At 37.0% G+C, this 16147-nt stretch overlaps 2 protein-coding genes across 2 annotated transcripts; both read right to left on the bottom strand.

The window, feature by feature from the left end:
• Positions 1 to 7869: 7869 nt before the first annotated feature.
• On the bottom strand, positions 7870 to 8694 carry LOC143607001 (uncharacterized). Its single transcript, XM_077082602.1, has one exon. The coding sequence runs from the start codon at positions 8692 to 8694 to the stop codon at positions 7870 to 7872; it is 825 nt and encodes a 274-aa protein (XP_076938717.1).
• Positions 8695 to 13564: 4870 nt separating this feature from the next.
• LOC143607000 (transmembrane ascorbate ferrireductase 2-like) lies at positions 13565 to 15509 on the bottom strand. The gene is made up of 4 exons (XM_077082600.1): positions 15264 to 15509; positions 14400 to 14448; positions 14085 to 14284; positions 13565 to 14009 (listed from the first exon to the last, which is right to left on the bottom strand). Exons 1-4 carry the CDS (start codon positions 15405 to 15407, stop codon positions 13704 to 13706), a joined length of 699 nt encoding a protein of 232 aa, XP_076938715.1. The 5' UTR covers positions 15408 to 15509; the 3' UTR covers positions 13565 to 13703.
• Positions 15510 to 16147: the final 638 nt, after the last annotated feature.

The raw sequence follows: 16147 nt of genomic DNA on the forward strand, positions 1-16147 counted from the left end.
ATCACAATCCACTCCTCTGGTATCTGAAAACCAGGATGCAACACAATCGCCTCATTCTTTGTAAAATGTACGGTGTACTCCTTATCACAGATCTGCGACACACTCAGCAGATTGTGCTTCAATTCTTCGACAAAGTTTACTTTCTCTAGAGTCATCTTTCCATTAGACACCGTTCCCATTCCTGTAATCTTGCCTCCACTTTCTCCAGCAAAGCTCACTCTCCCTCCTTGAACAGGTTTCAAATCGTGTAACAAGATTTTGTTACCCGTCATGTGCCGGGAACAGCCGCTATCCACAACCCAAAGATTATTGGCAGCCCTGTTCAACTGTTCCTGCACGATTAAAGCAAAAGATTAGAATCTAGGGACCCAAGACCAATTGGTCTTGGATCTATACATCCCGAACTTTGGCTTTCCAAAGTTAGTCTCTGTATAATTCCTGTAAGTCCTATTAGTATACCTCCTTGTAGATTGATTGTGAGGCCTTCCAAACCTTTGTGAATTGAAAGAATTATAACTTACTGTTTGGTTATCAGCAGTGTGAAACTGAGATTGGTTTCTTTGAAAACCTGAATTAGTCTGATTTCTGAATTTTGAATGGTTTTCACTTTTACCAGTATTATAATTACCATTAGGCTTAGTCTCAGTTTTGGTATGCCTCACACCTCTGAATCGCTGCTTCAGAGGGCAATCTGCAACTAGGTGCCCTAATTGATTACACCTAAAACAACACCTATGCTCAACTTTCTTTTCAACAGTTGTTTTGGATGTCGAGGCTGTACTACCGCCCGTTCGGCTCACATATGGTGGGACATACGGGTTTAGCGGAGAACTCTTTTTAGTTGTTTTATCTTTCTCTCCACTATTTGGTAATACAACCTCCTCCTTTGTCTTACCCGACTCGAATGACTTATCCGAATCTGATGAGACCGGACTCGGAACAGAAATTTTAACACTTGACACAGGCGGACTTGTTTCGCCTCTACTAACATCTGGTTCTTTACTAGTTACCTTAATTGGAACTGTCTGAACAACCTCAAAGTCAACCGATTTCTGATTACTAGGATTAAAAGTGTAATTGTGATTATAAGGTGGTGGAACCTCATGATAACCAATTCCTCCCCTCTTAACTGAGGAACCTTGATCACTAACAAGGTGATCAAGAATAGCAGAGGAATTTCTGAACTGCTCAAGTTTTCTATTCAGTTCCACCACTTTCACCTGGTGATCAGCAATCTGTTTTTCTCTTTCAGCTATTAGTTTGGTTTTTTCTTCCAAAACTTCATAGCTTAGATCAATCACTTGAATTTTTTCAGCAAGTTTTGCTTTTAGACTTTTAATATCTTTTTCACAAGCTTTTATTTTAACTTTATAGCTATTTTCTCTTGCTTTTGTAAAATGATGATCTTCTTTTAGAGTTTTAAACTCAGCATCCAAACTAACATACTGATCAGTTATAGTTGCTAATTGCTCAGACAAGTTTTCACATTTAGAACAAGTAGGTTTAGAACATACCTCGGAGAGCTGGTCTTTAACATCAGCCATGAAAGCTTTTTCTTCTCCAGTAGCTTTCTTACTTTCTTCATTTTCAACATTTGCCAAATTTGCCTGTTCAAAGATTTCTTCAGAATGCAGGTTCCAGTTATATTCACCATCTTCTCTGGAAATCATGGCACTATAATCTTTACTACCCCCATTATGCTGTGTAGACTTGCCTTGACCACGTTCTACACGCTCATTTCTGCACTCCTTAGCAAAGTGGTCGTTTTGCTGACAGTTGTAACATCTTACCTTCGTCTTGTCAAACCCTGGCCTTCCACCGACAAACTTTCTTCCGGTCTTTTCATAAACCGTTTCACTCTTCTCACGATCATAGCCATCTGCCATTGCAGATCCATTTCTTCCAGATCATCAGCATCAATCTGGTCATAGTCTTCATCCAACATAGCTGGATCAACAATCTTCCCCTGAATGTAGTTCTCATAGGAAGCAATAAAAGAAACATAGAGAGCAAACTACTCTTCAGCAGATTTGACACTCATAGGCATCTTAGAGTAGTTGTTGCTAGGAATACTTGGAGAGCAACTACTCTTGCTTGCTTGCGGTTTAGATGCACTAGATCCACCTGCTACAAAGCAAACATCACCATTCATGTTGACTGACACATGCCCCTCATGTGATGAGTTGGCGCCCGACTCTCCCTTCGAGTAGTAGGCAGCTGATTCAGTCTTCGAACCTGAACTAGAGTTGACTTTAGCACCATACATACCTGGATCTTGAACCTGATCCGTAGGTGTCTCCATTCTAACCATGTTAAGCTCAAAGGTTCGGAGCTTGTTAACTGCTGTCTCAAGGTCATAGTCAGCAAAGTCTTTATCTTCTCTCATCAACACAGTATACATCTCCCATTTTGGTGGGAGAGCATCAAGAAGCTTCTCAACAATCTCATCTTCTTTGTATGCAATTGAATAGTTGCTGAGTTCAGTCATCAGATGATAATATCTGGTGATGATATCATCAAGTGATTCGTTTTTCAGATACTTGAAGACCGAGAATTGAGTTTTGAGCAATTTGATCTTCGAAGCACGGATTCCCACATTTCCTTCAAACCGGTTCTCAAGAGCTTCCCAAAGCCCTCTTGCTGTCTTGTACTTTCTAAAAGTATGAAGGATCTCTTGTGGAAGAGCCATAGTGATAGCAGCATGAGCCTTGCTCTCGGCCTCATACATCTTTTTCTCTTCTTCTTCCATTTTGTTGTACTTTTTGATCTGATCACGACCTTCGTACTCCATAGTTGGTGGAATATAACCATCCTGAATGCATACCCACATTTTCGCATCCTGGTACTTGACATATTGTTCGAACCGATCCTTCCAAGCAACGAAGTCGGTTCCTTTAAGCAACTTTGGGGCCTTAGTAGCTGACCCTGCTTCTACTTCCATCTTAACTAACTCTGAGATGTTAATTGACGACATCTTTCTCAAAAACTAAGAAACCCGAAAAACAAAAAAAAAAATTCTTCTGAAAAGTACTGTAGGCGAAGTTACGGATAACTTCGCTTAAGTCTTAACTTCGCTGAAGAACTTCGCTGATTCTTAACTTCGCTTGAGGTAAGCGAACTTAGGAGGTAGGCAGAGTTGTAGAGAACTTCGCTTGAGTTAGGCGAACTTAAGAAGGTAGGCGAAGTTGTGGATAACTTCGCTTAACCTTATATCTTCGCCGAAACCCTACGAACAGTGACGGCAACTTCGCCTGATGAACACGAAGTTTCTGCAGATCTGATTTCTGGGTTTTTCGAGGTTTTTGACGGTGTAAAGGGTTGAATACGATGGTAGGAGGTAAGAATGACACAAAAACACAGAAAACACGTCCCGCGAATAGTCGAAACGGGACGATTTCTACACCCGCGTGAATATCCCGAACCACACAATCGAGCAATAGCTCTGATACCAATTGTAGGTTCCCTGGATGGATCTGCACGGGATATCTCGATCTACACAGGTGCGGAATCCCTGCGTAGGTCGTTACGAGCGTAAAACACGAATCAAACAAACACACGATACGAATAAACGAACACACGTTATATTATAACCGAAACACGTGATATAATCACTGAATACAGACTCAATACTCTCTGGTTCTCACGTCTCTCGACTCACACACGTCTGTATACGATTACCTAAAAACTCACTAAACAAGCCGTGACCTAGCGTATAAATACACGACAACTTCACCTGATATGTTCAGGCGAAGTTGTTGCTAACTTCGCTTGACTAACAAGTTCGCCAGATAAGCGAACTTGTCAGTAACTTCGCTTAAACATAAACAAAACACAATTAACATTACAGACTCGATTACAGACACTAGACTATGAACTACTGACATTATGCACCAAAAGTGCAACGCATATTATTCTCCCCCTGATGATTTTAGCTCCTTGAGTCGACGCATCCCGATCCCATGAACTAATTTTTTGAATGTTGAGGTCGGGAGTGATTTAGTAAACAAGTCTGTCAAATTCTCGCTAGAACGAATTTGTTGAACGATAATATCCCCATTCTTTTGTAGATCATATGTAAAAAGGAACTTTGGCGAGATATGTTTGGTTCTGTCTCCTTTGATGTATCCTTCCTTGAGTTGTGCAATGCATGCTGCGTTGTCTTCGTATAAAACTGTTGGTCCCTCGTCAGCAGAAGAAATACCACAAGATCCACTAATGTGTTGTATTATAGTTCTCAACCAAACACATTCTCGACTAGCTTCATGGATTGCTAATAATTCTGCATGGTTAGATGAAGTGGCTGTGATTGTTTGCTTCACGGAACGCCATGAAATTGCAGTGCCTGCGTGTGTGAATAAATATCCTGTTGGGATCGGCCAGTATGAGGATCTGACAAATACCCTGCATCTGCAAAACCAACCAAGCTTGTTTTTGATCGGTTAGTAAAATACAATCCTATATCTTTAGTTCCTTGGAGATATCGAAATATTTGTTTTACCCCATTCCAATGTCTCCTTGTTGGGCATGAACTATACCTTGCCAACAAATTTAATGAAAATGATATATCTGGTCGTGTATGGCTCGCAAGGAACATTAATGCACCAATTGCACTCAGATACAGTACTTCTGGACCAAGAATTTCTTCTTCGTCTCCTGGTGGTCGGAATGGGTCCTTTTCTACATCAAGCGAACTTACAACCATTGGAGTGCTCAGTGGATGTGATTTGTCCATGTAAAACTTTTTGAGTAATTTTTTTATGTAAGTTTCTTGATGCATAAGTATCCCACCTTTAAGATGTTCTATTTGTAACCCAGGACAAAACTTTGTCTTTCCAAGGTCTTTCATTTCAAACTCTTTTTTCAAATACTCGATTGCCTTTTGGAGCTCCTTAGGAGATCCAATTATATTCAAATCATCAACATATACGGCAATTATAACAAATTCAGATTCTGATTTTTTTGTAAAAATGCATGGACAAACAGAATCATTTTTGTAACCTTCTTTCAACAAATACTCACTAAGGCGATTATACCACATACGCCCAGATTGTTTTAGCCCATTTAATGACTTGTTTAGTTTAATTGAAAGATGTTCTCGAGAACTTGATTTACATTATTCTGGTAGTTTGAATCCTGCAGGTAGTTTCATGTAAATTTCTGTATCAAGTGAGCCATAAAGGTAAGCTGTCACAACATCCATTAGACGCATATCAATCCCTTGTTGTATTACCAGACTAACAAGATAACGAAAAGTCGTTGCATCTATCACAGGAGAATACGTCTCCTCATAATCAATTCCAGGTCTTTGCGAAAATCATTGTGCTACCAATCGTGCCTTGTAGCGTGTAATCTCATTCTTTTCATTACGTTTTCGCACAAAAACCCATTTATAACCAACAACATTTACACCTTCAGGTGTTTGAACTACAGGACCAAAGACTTCCCGTTTCGTGAGGGAATTTAATTCTGCTTCAATTGCGTCTTTCCATTTTGGCCAATCATGTCTCTATTTACATTCATCAACAGATATTGGTTCATGATCCTCATTGTTTTCCATTATTTCTAGCGCTACATTATATGAAAAGGTGTCATCGACGTCGACTTGGTTTCGGTTCCATACTTTCCTAGACATGATATAGTTTATTGAGATCTCTTCATTTTCAGGTACCTTATGTTCGTCTTGAACCATCATGTCTAGTGTCTCTTTAGGAGACTCTTTTTCTGGCATTACTGCTATCTCGATTTGACTATGCTCATTATTTGCTCCTTTTTTCTTTCGAGGTTTTTTGTCTTTGGAACCAATTGGTCTGTCACGTTTTTGGCGTGCATTAGATTCATTACCAATATGTGGTGGTCCTTCTGTAACACTGATTTTAATTGGAGCATTAGCAGCTGGTATATGTGACTTAGTCACTCTCTTTGGGTCAGTAAATGCATCTGGTAATTGATTTGCTAATCTTTGTAAATGAATTATTCTTTGAACTTCATGTTAACACTGTTTAGTTCGAGGATCCAAATGAGATAATGATAATTCATTCCAACATATATCACCTTTTAGCTGCTTTTCATCTCCCCCCAATTTTGGGAATGCTGATTCATCAAAATGACAATCAGCAAAACGAGCCGTAAACAAATCTCCTGTTGTTGGCTCTAAATACTTAATAATAGATGATGACTCATACCCGACATATATTCCTACCCTCCTTTGAGGTCCCATCTTTGTACGTTGTGGTGGAGCTATTGGAACATATACAACACAACTAAAAATCCTTAAATGGGAGATATTTGGTTCCTGACCAGAAACCATCTTTAATGGGGAGGAAGTATGGTAACTTGTTGGTCTGATTCGAATTAGTGTTGTTGCATGTAAAATTGCATGCCCCCAAGCAGTAACTGGTAATTTTGATTTCATAATCATTGGTCTTGCAATCATTTGAAGTCGCTTAATAAGCCCATTTTGTGTGTGGACATGAGGTACAGGATGCTCCACACTTATCCCAATAGACATGCAATAATCATTAAATGTTTGGGATGTAAATTCACCAGCATTGTCTAACCGAATTTTCTTAATGGGGTAATCGGGGAAATGTGCTATTAACCTTATTAATTGAGCAAGTAGTCGTGCAAATGCCATATTACGACTTGATAATAAGCACACATGAGACCATCTAGTTGATGCATCAATTAGGACCATAAAGTATCTAAGTGGTCCACTAGGGGGATTTATAGGCCCACATATATCACCATGTATTCTTTCTAAAAAACTAAGAGATTCGGTCCCCACCTTAGCCGGTGATGGACGAGTAATTAATTTTCCTTGCGAGCATGCAGCACATGTAATGTCCTTAGGCTGAAGAACCTTTTGTGTTTTCAAAGGATGCCCGCATGTATTTTCAATAATTTTTCGCATCATAATTGATCCGGAATGGCCTAACCGATCATGCCAAATAATAAAATTTTCCCGGTTCATAAACTTCTGGTTTATGACCATATTTGATTCAATTATATTAATTTTAGTATAGTACAAACCGGAGGCAAGTGCGGGTAACTTTTCCAATACATGTTTCTCACCCGAAATCGTACTTGTGATTTGAAGATACTCATCATGTTCCTCACATGTTGTCTCAAGATGATATCCATTTAGACGAATATCTTTAAAACTTATTAAATTTCTTTGAGACAATGGGGCAAACAATGCATTATTAAATTTGAAACGTGTTCCACCCGGAAATACAACATTTGCTTCTCCAAAGCCTTCAATTAATTTTGAACTACCCGATATAGTACCAACGTTTGCCTCTTTTATAATTAAATTGGAGAAAAAATGTCTTTTCTTGAAAATTGTATGCGTGGTTACACTATCGATTAGACATATGTCTTCATCATTAATAGGACGTTTTAAATGCTCCATACACTTCAAAACAATAACAAAAAAAATCACATAAATTAAATGGCTTATGCGTTTCAAACACAACAAGTCCAAAATATCCCATATTCTTAAAATGAAAATATTATTTCAAAATAAATGCCTAGACATAACATAAAGAAAACCAAAACATCCAGACATAACATAAAGAAAAACATTTATTATAGTCCAATCATTCATATGTAATGGAAATTGGAAGCATCAAACTTGGGTGTATCATCCATGATATCACCGGAATTCGTATCGATTGGATCAATAATGAAATCATCCACATCAAGAGCAGTTGTATTAGTATGCTCATTGTGACCATTGGGGATATCAATGTTGCCTTATGCAAAGTTTGTTTCCATTCCTTTTCCTTTATTTTCGACTGATTGGTGGTAGAGCGTCACCAAGTGTTTTGGTGTACGACAAGTACGTGCCCAATGGTTATTACTTCCACATCAGTGACATGCATTTGATGTGGTTACATTTGTCTTTTTATCACTTTCATACTTGGGCTTCTTTCCATGTTCTTGCCCTTTATGATGGGATCTTGTGTTCTTAAATTGAACACCATGATAACTTCCCCGGTTATATCCATGTCCACGACCACAACCACGACCACGACCCCAACCCCGATGGTAACCACGACCACGACTTCCACTTTTATCATTATATGCTGCCACATTCGCTTCAGGGAATGGGGCGGTGCCAACCGGTCGGGTCTCATGATTTTTCATTAAGAGTTCGTTGTTTTGTTCGGCCACAAGTAAATATGAAATAAGGTCACAATATTTTGTAAAACCCCTTTCACGATATTGCTGCTGCAATATCACATTCGATGCGTGAAATGTGGAGAATGTTTTTTCCATCATATCCTCATCAGGAATATTTTGCCCGCATAAAATCAATTGTGAGGTTATTCTAAACATAGCCGAGTTGTACTCGCTTATTGATTGAAAGTCTTGAAACCTTAAGTTGACCCAATCATAACGAGCTCTTGGTAATATTACTGTTTTTTGGTGGTCATATCTTTCTGTTAATTTGGTCCACAAGTCAAGTGGATCCTTAACCGTTAAGTACTCGGTTTTTAAGCCGGCGTGGATATGATGGCGAAGAAAAATCATCGCCTTTGCCTTATCTTGGGTGGATGCTGTATTACCTTCTTTAATTGTGTCACCAATATTGTTGGCATTTAAATGTATTTCCGCATCCAACACCCATGACAAATAATTCTTTCCGGTAATGTCCAAAGCTAAAAATTCAAGCTTTGCTAGGTTTGACATGTTGAACTATTATATCAAAACACATGAATTAATATATATCACTCAAGTTATATTCACGTCAATGTCGGAACACCATTGGTTACAATTTTGATTATTATGAAAGAGAAACATAGCAATATGATGACAATATATACCATCGGTTTTGTGTAAAAAAAACACAAATGGGTCACGTAAAAATAATAATAATGCATCATTCTAACAAAATTATTCTAGCATGTATGATGACAATGAGATTTTATCAAAAAAAAATTGACATAGATCAAATTCAAACATGTACGTAAAATTCGAAATCAAATAAGTGAATGCGAATAATTTAAGAAAGGAATGAAAAAAGACATTCAAAAATCTATTGTAAGCTAATTAACGAATGGATATAATGCTATCTAAATCATCCATAAAAAATATTCAAAAGTATCTTTCGTTAGACTTTTCATGAGGTTTATAAATAATGATCATTAACTTTGATTTAATTAATTAATATAAAAGATGTTATGAAATTATGTATTTGATCAATTGAATCTAGATAAATATTGAAACAGTTTATAGTGGTTTCACCAATTATCATTCACCAAACTAAAATTATTATCACACGCATCAAAATCATTTAGTTAAATTGTTAACTTATCTAAATAATATCATTATATAACATATTATATGGAAACAATAAAATCTCTAACACATCTCAAGATATGCATACTCACCGTATGATAATGTGGATTAAACTTTCAAGAGTCGTGCTGATAACGTATTATAAACCTATTAGCAATATAGAGAAGATTGGAGAATGAGTTCTTATTGATATTTAATATAGAGTATGAGCTCTTTATTTATAGGCTCATTACATTGATTACACAATAAACACATAGATAAGTTAAGTACATGGAGAGTCACAATATAATAGTGGAGAGTCACCATAAATACATAATTCATAATAAATAAGATATTAATTTTTAGTATATCCTATTTTATAGGATTTTTACATCAATAATTTGGTGAGAATAATTTTTAATTTAATGAGATATTATAACCCGTTTAAGGAATATCTGGGTTTGGTAAGACCCCATATCCATGAATTCGGGTCAAATGAATGAGAAACCTCCATTTTAAAATCAAGCAAATCTGGTGACTCCAAAAAAAGGGGGGGCGACCACATCGCGACACGTAGGATTTTTATGTTTTCGTTTATATATATTATAGATATTTATAAAATTGTCATTGTATTTTTTGTTAGGGTTATAAGTCTCAAAATTTCATGGGGGTCGTCTCGAAATTATACAGGGTACGGCTTCAAAGTTTCACAGGGGTCGGTGCCAAAATTTTACAAGGATCGGTCAAGAATTTTCGGTATATTAACACTAAAAAAAATTTCACAGGGGACGGGGGACACCCCGCACTTGTTAGTAGCTACGCCTAGAGGTGCACAAATCGGGTTTTCTAAATACACGGGTTTGGGTATAGAACTGGGTACGGGTATTGGTAATAATCGGGTAGGGTTCGGGTCGGGTATTGTCTCTAAAAATCATACCCTATGCATCGGGTTCGGGTCGGGTATAGAACCGGGTATTTGAATACCTATTGGGTATTGAAAAAACTCTATTTACGGGTTTTTTCGGGTTTTTTCCGGTATTTTTTTTATATAGATTGGATTTTTTTAAAAGGTTACACTTTTTAGGGGTATTATTCGGGTATTTTTAAGGTATTTTTTGGGTATACATCGGGTATTTGAAATACCCGGTTTCGGGTATTGGAAAACCTTGGTTCCGGGTTCGGGTATTACCGGGTACAAATCGGGTCCGGTTCGGGTTCGGGTTTTAGTGCCAAAATGCATACCCTATCCGTACCCTACGGGTAGGGTCGGGTTCGGGTTCGGGTATTAAAAACCCGGGTATTAGAAAAACCGGTTCCGGGTATTTATTTCGGGTCCGGTTCCAGGTTCGGGTTTTTTGTGCACCTCTAGCTACGCCCCTGCAGTCAGGATAGCGAACCCACATCACCTCCCTCATCACACTTTGAGCCGATTTTCCAATACGTTTGATAGGATTTGTAACACTTGTTTTCTAATCATTAAGAACTTTGAGGTGGTTGTCAATTACATCGAAAATTTTATCATGTATGTGGGTGGTAAGTTGAGTCAAACCATCCTTGTCAAAATATGGTTTGGTAGGTGTAAAACTATAAATGTCTAGATAAAAAATTAAAATAAGTTGTAAAATTATATTATTATATTAACAACCATATCTAGTAAATCTCACACATAGCAAAAAGTAAAAACTAGTTTAACCTTAAAGTACAAATATTAAACTGTTGCAAAAATGAAAGCAATTTGCAATGAAATTAGCATCCAATTTGATATGTGACTAAGTTCGTAACATTATATATACTCGAATCCAAATCAATATAACAAACATCTATCCAACATTTTAATGCTTGCATTAGTTAGGTCAAACAATACATAAAAAAGATAAGTCAAAGAAATTAGCTTTGAACCCCCAAATTATAAAGATTGATTAATATCAAACAATCATGCGTTGGAATAAATTGAATAATCAAATTAAGAATAAGTCAAACAAAGTTTCTCGCAATTTGAAAGGAAAACCAAAAAATGATTTGAGTTACTGATCATTGAACAAAGTGAACATGTTTTTTTCTCTTTTTTGAACGGAAAATTTCATTAAGAACAAACTAGCAAGACACTAGGAATCAAACAAAACAACAAAGCAACAATTACAAATTGAAACTATACTAATCTTTTCAATCAATATTTTTGAAAGAAAATCAGCTTTTGATTCAAAGAAAGCTTAACGATCTGATATCCACCAAAGTTTTGTAAAGGCGAGCCGGTTTATTTTCAAAGTAAACATGTGATAACTATGTTTTGAGATAATATGGATATGGTGTTAGAAAACGCAATTCCTTGTTATAAATAATAATTGACTTAACTTTTAATTGTAACATAGTCGTTGTAGTATAGTGGTAAGTATTCCCGCCTGTCACCTGGGTGACCCGGGTTAGATCCCCGGCAACGGCGATAATTTTTACATCTAAAATAGTGGTAACTTTGTTTTATCTTACTTACGTTTACCAAGCCAACACATCAAAAGTTTTAAAATGTTGTAAACCTTTGTGAACCTACCAGTTAAAAATCGTAGATAAACTCAAACTGTAGCATTGAATGTAGATTTAATAGTTAATAATCAACAAATATGTGCCAATCAAAAAGGAAATCAAGAGGTGTGCTTTGGGACTTTGGGTAATAGTCATAGCTATTAAACTTTTGTTATCCAACATTTGAAGCTTTGGCTTTTTTACATAAAAAAAGTATTCTAAATTAAAATGTTCATGGTTTGCTCTCGTATCATGTGATCGTTTGAACTGTATGGGAGAACCACGGACAACAGAGGCGTACACTCAGATTGTCCCCTCAACCTACTATGCGGGTCCTCCCAAACTCCGTCACTTACATCTCTCTCACGATATGATACTGCCCTTCGGTGACCCCAATGACTCGAGCCCGAGCTTGACCCTTTTAAAATCTTGGTTCGCCAACCCATACCACGAAATATTGTATAGAATCCGGATTGTACTTCAACTGTTTTTTGCAAACCATATCATTCTTTAATGATTACACAAAAATCACAGTATAAAGAGTTAATAATTCTAAAACAGTAGCAACTGCACAAATAAAGATTTGATCAAGCTAACATCTTTGCCCAAAAATGTAGTTTTCATATTTTGGACATAGTTAAATCATATGTAACTGGGATTATTATAATTGCCAAATATTTAGTTTGCTACCTATGTTGTGAAAGCTTCGCAACAAACCAAACCGTGTTCAAAACGGACATAAGATGAATGAGATATCGATGTCTGAAGTCGGGTGTTGGAATGTTAAAGTTGAATAATTTATGAGGGTGGAGCACTCCTCAGTCCTCACTTGTTTCTGACCTGGTGGCTGGGTTCGGTCCGAAACTTGTTGCTTGGGCTGCACTACATGTTCGCGTCTGCTAGCACAACTGAGGGTACAGTTTAAGATACCAAGCCGAAGTAAAGGTGCAACTTGAAACCACTTAAACAAGCCGAACCCACAAGTGAGAAATCCAACCGGAGCAAGAAACCTGTATTTGGCCACATTTACAAACGCATTTTATTTTCTGTAAGCAAAAAAGAAGATTTTCAATACTACCAACAAGAAAACATGAAGTATTGTAGCGGGCCAAATCTAAAATGATTTCATTTCAATCCAATTGTTTCAAATCTGTTTACATTTGTTTTCTGTGTACACATTGACATATAATTTTAGTGCATGGTTGCTCACATGAATCTTTCTTGTTCTGAAAGTCACCTGATAACACAGAGGCATAGCACGTACATTTCTTGAAACACTTTAAACGGAAAACAAAGGCATAACTTGTGAGATATGTTCAACCTTGTTTCATGTTTAGATAATATTTTGACCAGTTGACCCATTACACGTGCCACGGCTCATCAACCGGTGAAACCTAAATGGGGAAACTTTAACCATGGATGATCTTGCTCTGATAAAAACTGGCAAGGTTTGTTTCTGATGAACTTTTATAGCATAATCTTATTCAGTTAAAATTGATTTTGATCATTAGTGGAATCTTGTAGTTTTATAGTGAAACCTGGACCAGTGCAGGCTGAAAGTATTCCTGGGATGCTTATGATTTCACTCAGAATTCCTCTAGAGTGAGGCGGACAGCGTTATCTCCAAGGAGGGACACAATCAGACTGTCCACCTCACTCTAGAGGAATTTGGCTTGAAATTATAATCTTTGAAGTGTTAAAATACGACTAATCTAACTTTGATCCAATAACAACATACGGAATACACAAGAAAATTACCCAAAGATGATTGCAACACAATTTCCTTACACAATCAAAAAACACTTATAATATCCCGTAATGATTACTATTGGATCAGTACTTTTACATAACTAGCTTTGCCTCTCGGTAACAACTCTGGAAACTGGATAAAATGCGACTCGTGTTTACTCTATTGAGCCTCTGAGAACGTCGCCTTTGCCATTTGGCGGTGATATGACGCCAAGAATAACAAAACCGCCCAAGATAACAATCAACACACCCAAAATATTCACTAACATCGCTTCTGCAGAATAACGTGAAATTGTGTTGTTGGTTTGAAGAAATGTAGCTTTTTCTAAAAGGCCAGTAGCACAAGCAGCAACCGCAAGCACATAAATGTAGACTCCAAAGAACACATGCCATGGCAGCAATGCAGCCCTGCTGTTTCTAGAACCGCCTGGATACCAGAATGTTGCAAATCCAGCTCCCCACTAAAAGTTCAAACATTTGTGGCTTAATAGTTGACTTTCTATGAACAAAGTAAATAATAAAGAAAAAATGAGAACCTGAACGGTGAATAAGGATAAACAGGCCAAGCCCAACCATGAATGCAAGCTGTAGAAATTGTCGATGCCTTTATCATTGTGGAACTTCCAAGCAGCCCATAAACCGATCATCCCAAAGCAAAATGCAAGAAACTGGATCGAAAGATGGATGAGTTTTTTGTAACTTTTTGTTCCTGATACTGTTTTGTATGCCAACATGGCTGCATCCATCAAGAACTAGAAATTAGAATACGGTTAAAGAACACTCCAGGAGCTATATAAAGCTTGAAGAACCAACAATGATATATATATATAATAACGTCAATATTCAGTCACCTTCCCCGTTCAGCAGAACAAGACCAAGTATCATTAGAACAGGATGAACCTGTAGTAAAAGCAGCTTGTATGAGAAAAATACTTATAAAGTTAATAAGATATTATGACTCGAATTTTCCCGATGAAGGCTAATACAAAGACAATACAACTTGACATTAATGATTATCTTTTTAGTAAACTACTATTGGATCACGATTTTGAAAGATTATCATGAGACGGGTCGTCGTGGGCTGCAAAGTGAATAAGTGATGTGGCATGGATTAAATCGAGAGGGGCTTCAATGCATTACCGGGCAGCAAAGGAATATCTTCAACAAGTGGTGGGGACCACAATTTCTAAAGCACGATATGGTGTTAAAGGGGTGGGGCTTTAACGTGATGTGGTGCTTTAAAGCCCCTCCACAACAACCAGCCTAACGATAGTTTGGATGGTACAAATTAAAGAAAAGAAATTCCGGGCCCTAATTCCGCACTAAATCAAGTTGGAAAGTTATCTTAAAAATATGGGTGTTTTACAAGTTTAACGTAAAGGATTAAGCAACTTATCCAACAAAAGTTGTTATAAATCACAAATTCCTCAAACAGTATGCAACATTTTCTTTTAACAACTAATGAAGACTCTTAATCCCTATTAGGGATGATCTCCGTACCATACCAGTACGGATCCCGAAAACCCTGATCCTGAATTTCTCAAAAACTCGGTACCGGTACCAAAAATACACGGTTCGGTATCAGTACTACCGATCCCGATTTTCTTAAAAACTTGGTGCCTGTCCCTAATCCCTCTGTTACAATTAGATATAAAAACAAAACCCTAATTACATGCAGCAGGTATTTCAATTGAATAAAAGATTAATGAAATTACATTAAAGATGAGGTTTTTGTCTTCTGAAATGAGAGCTAATCCTCCACGGTAGCGAGTATTCCAAATGAGAACCAATGAAGCCACAAGTAGACCTAGAACCCGTACGCATACGAATAATGGGAATTTGACCACCGGCACAGTCATCTTCCTGCTGCTGTGATCACCTGGGTTTCGGTGAGATTGAAATAAATAGGTGATCGGAGTTGTGATCACGTCGTACCGACTGATTTAAGTAACCGAAGCTGATGAGTTGTTTGATTGATCCGGGAAGAAATATATTGACTTTCGAAACAATAATACAGACTGATTTTTTTATAGAAATATTTTAATTTTAATTTTTTCCAGTATACCTCTATCGGTATGACCCATACCCGTTTATACCAAATACCACGGGTCATGATGCTATGTACCGAATACGCTTAATAGGTACGAAAATGAGGGGGTGTTTGGGACACAAACTTATAACTTATTAACTTTTTAAAAATGAATAAGGTGTTTGGGATTGTTCATATTATAAGAGAAAATGTTTCATAAGTTACAATATTGTAACTTATTAATTTAATAAAAAGTTATAAGGAGGTAAAATAAGGAATCCCAAACACCCCTAAGTTAAAATTAAGACTTGTGTTCGGCTTGGCCTTGATAGTGTGTAAAAAATGAATATTTTTATAGACTATTATGTTGATTTAAATCAAACATGTTATTAATATAGCACAGATAAAATCATTATTCACTAATTTCACATTTTTGTTATGCGTGTGTGAACTACGAACCATCATTTTTCATGAAAAATATGGTTTTGTAGCCTCTTAAACAAATGCAACTTGGGTGTATACATGCGTATTGTTTACTAAAAAGATAATCATAAAGTTTCATCCCGTTTT

Source organism: Bidens hawaiensis, unplaced genomic scaffold (assembly GCF_021521415.1).
Source record: "Bidens hawaiensis isolate Kalapana, Puna unplaced genomic scaffold, B.hawaiensis_p1.1 tig00078804_1, whole genome shotgun sequence".
NCBI lineage: Eukaryota > Viridiplantae > Streptophyta > Magnoliopsida > Asterales > Asteraceae > Bidens > Bidens hawaiensis.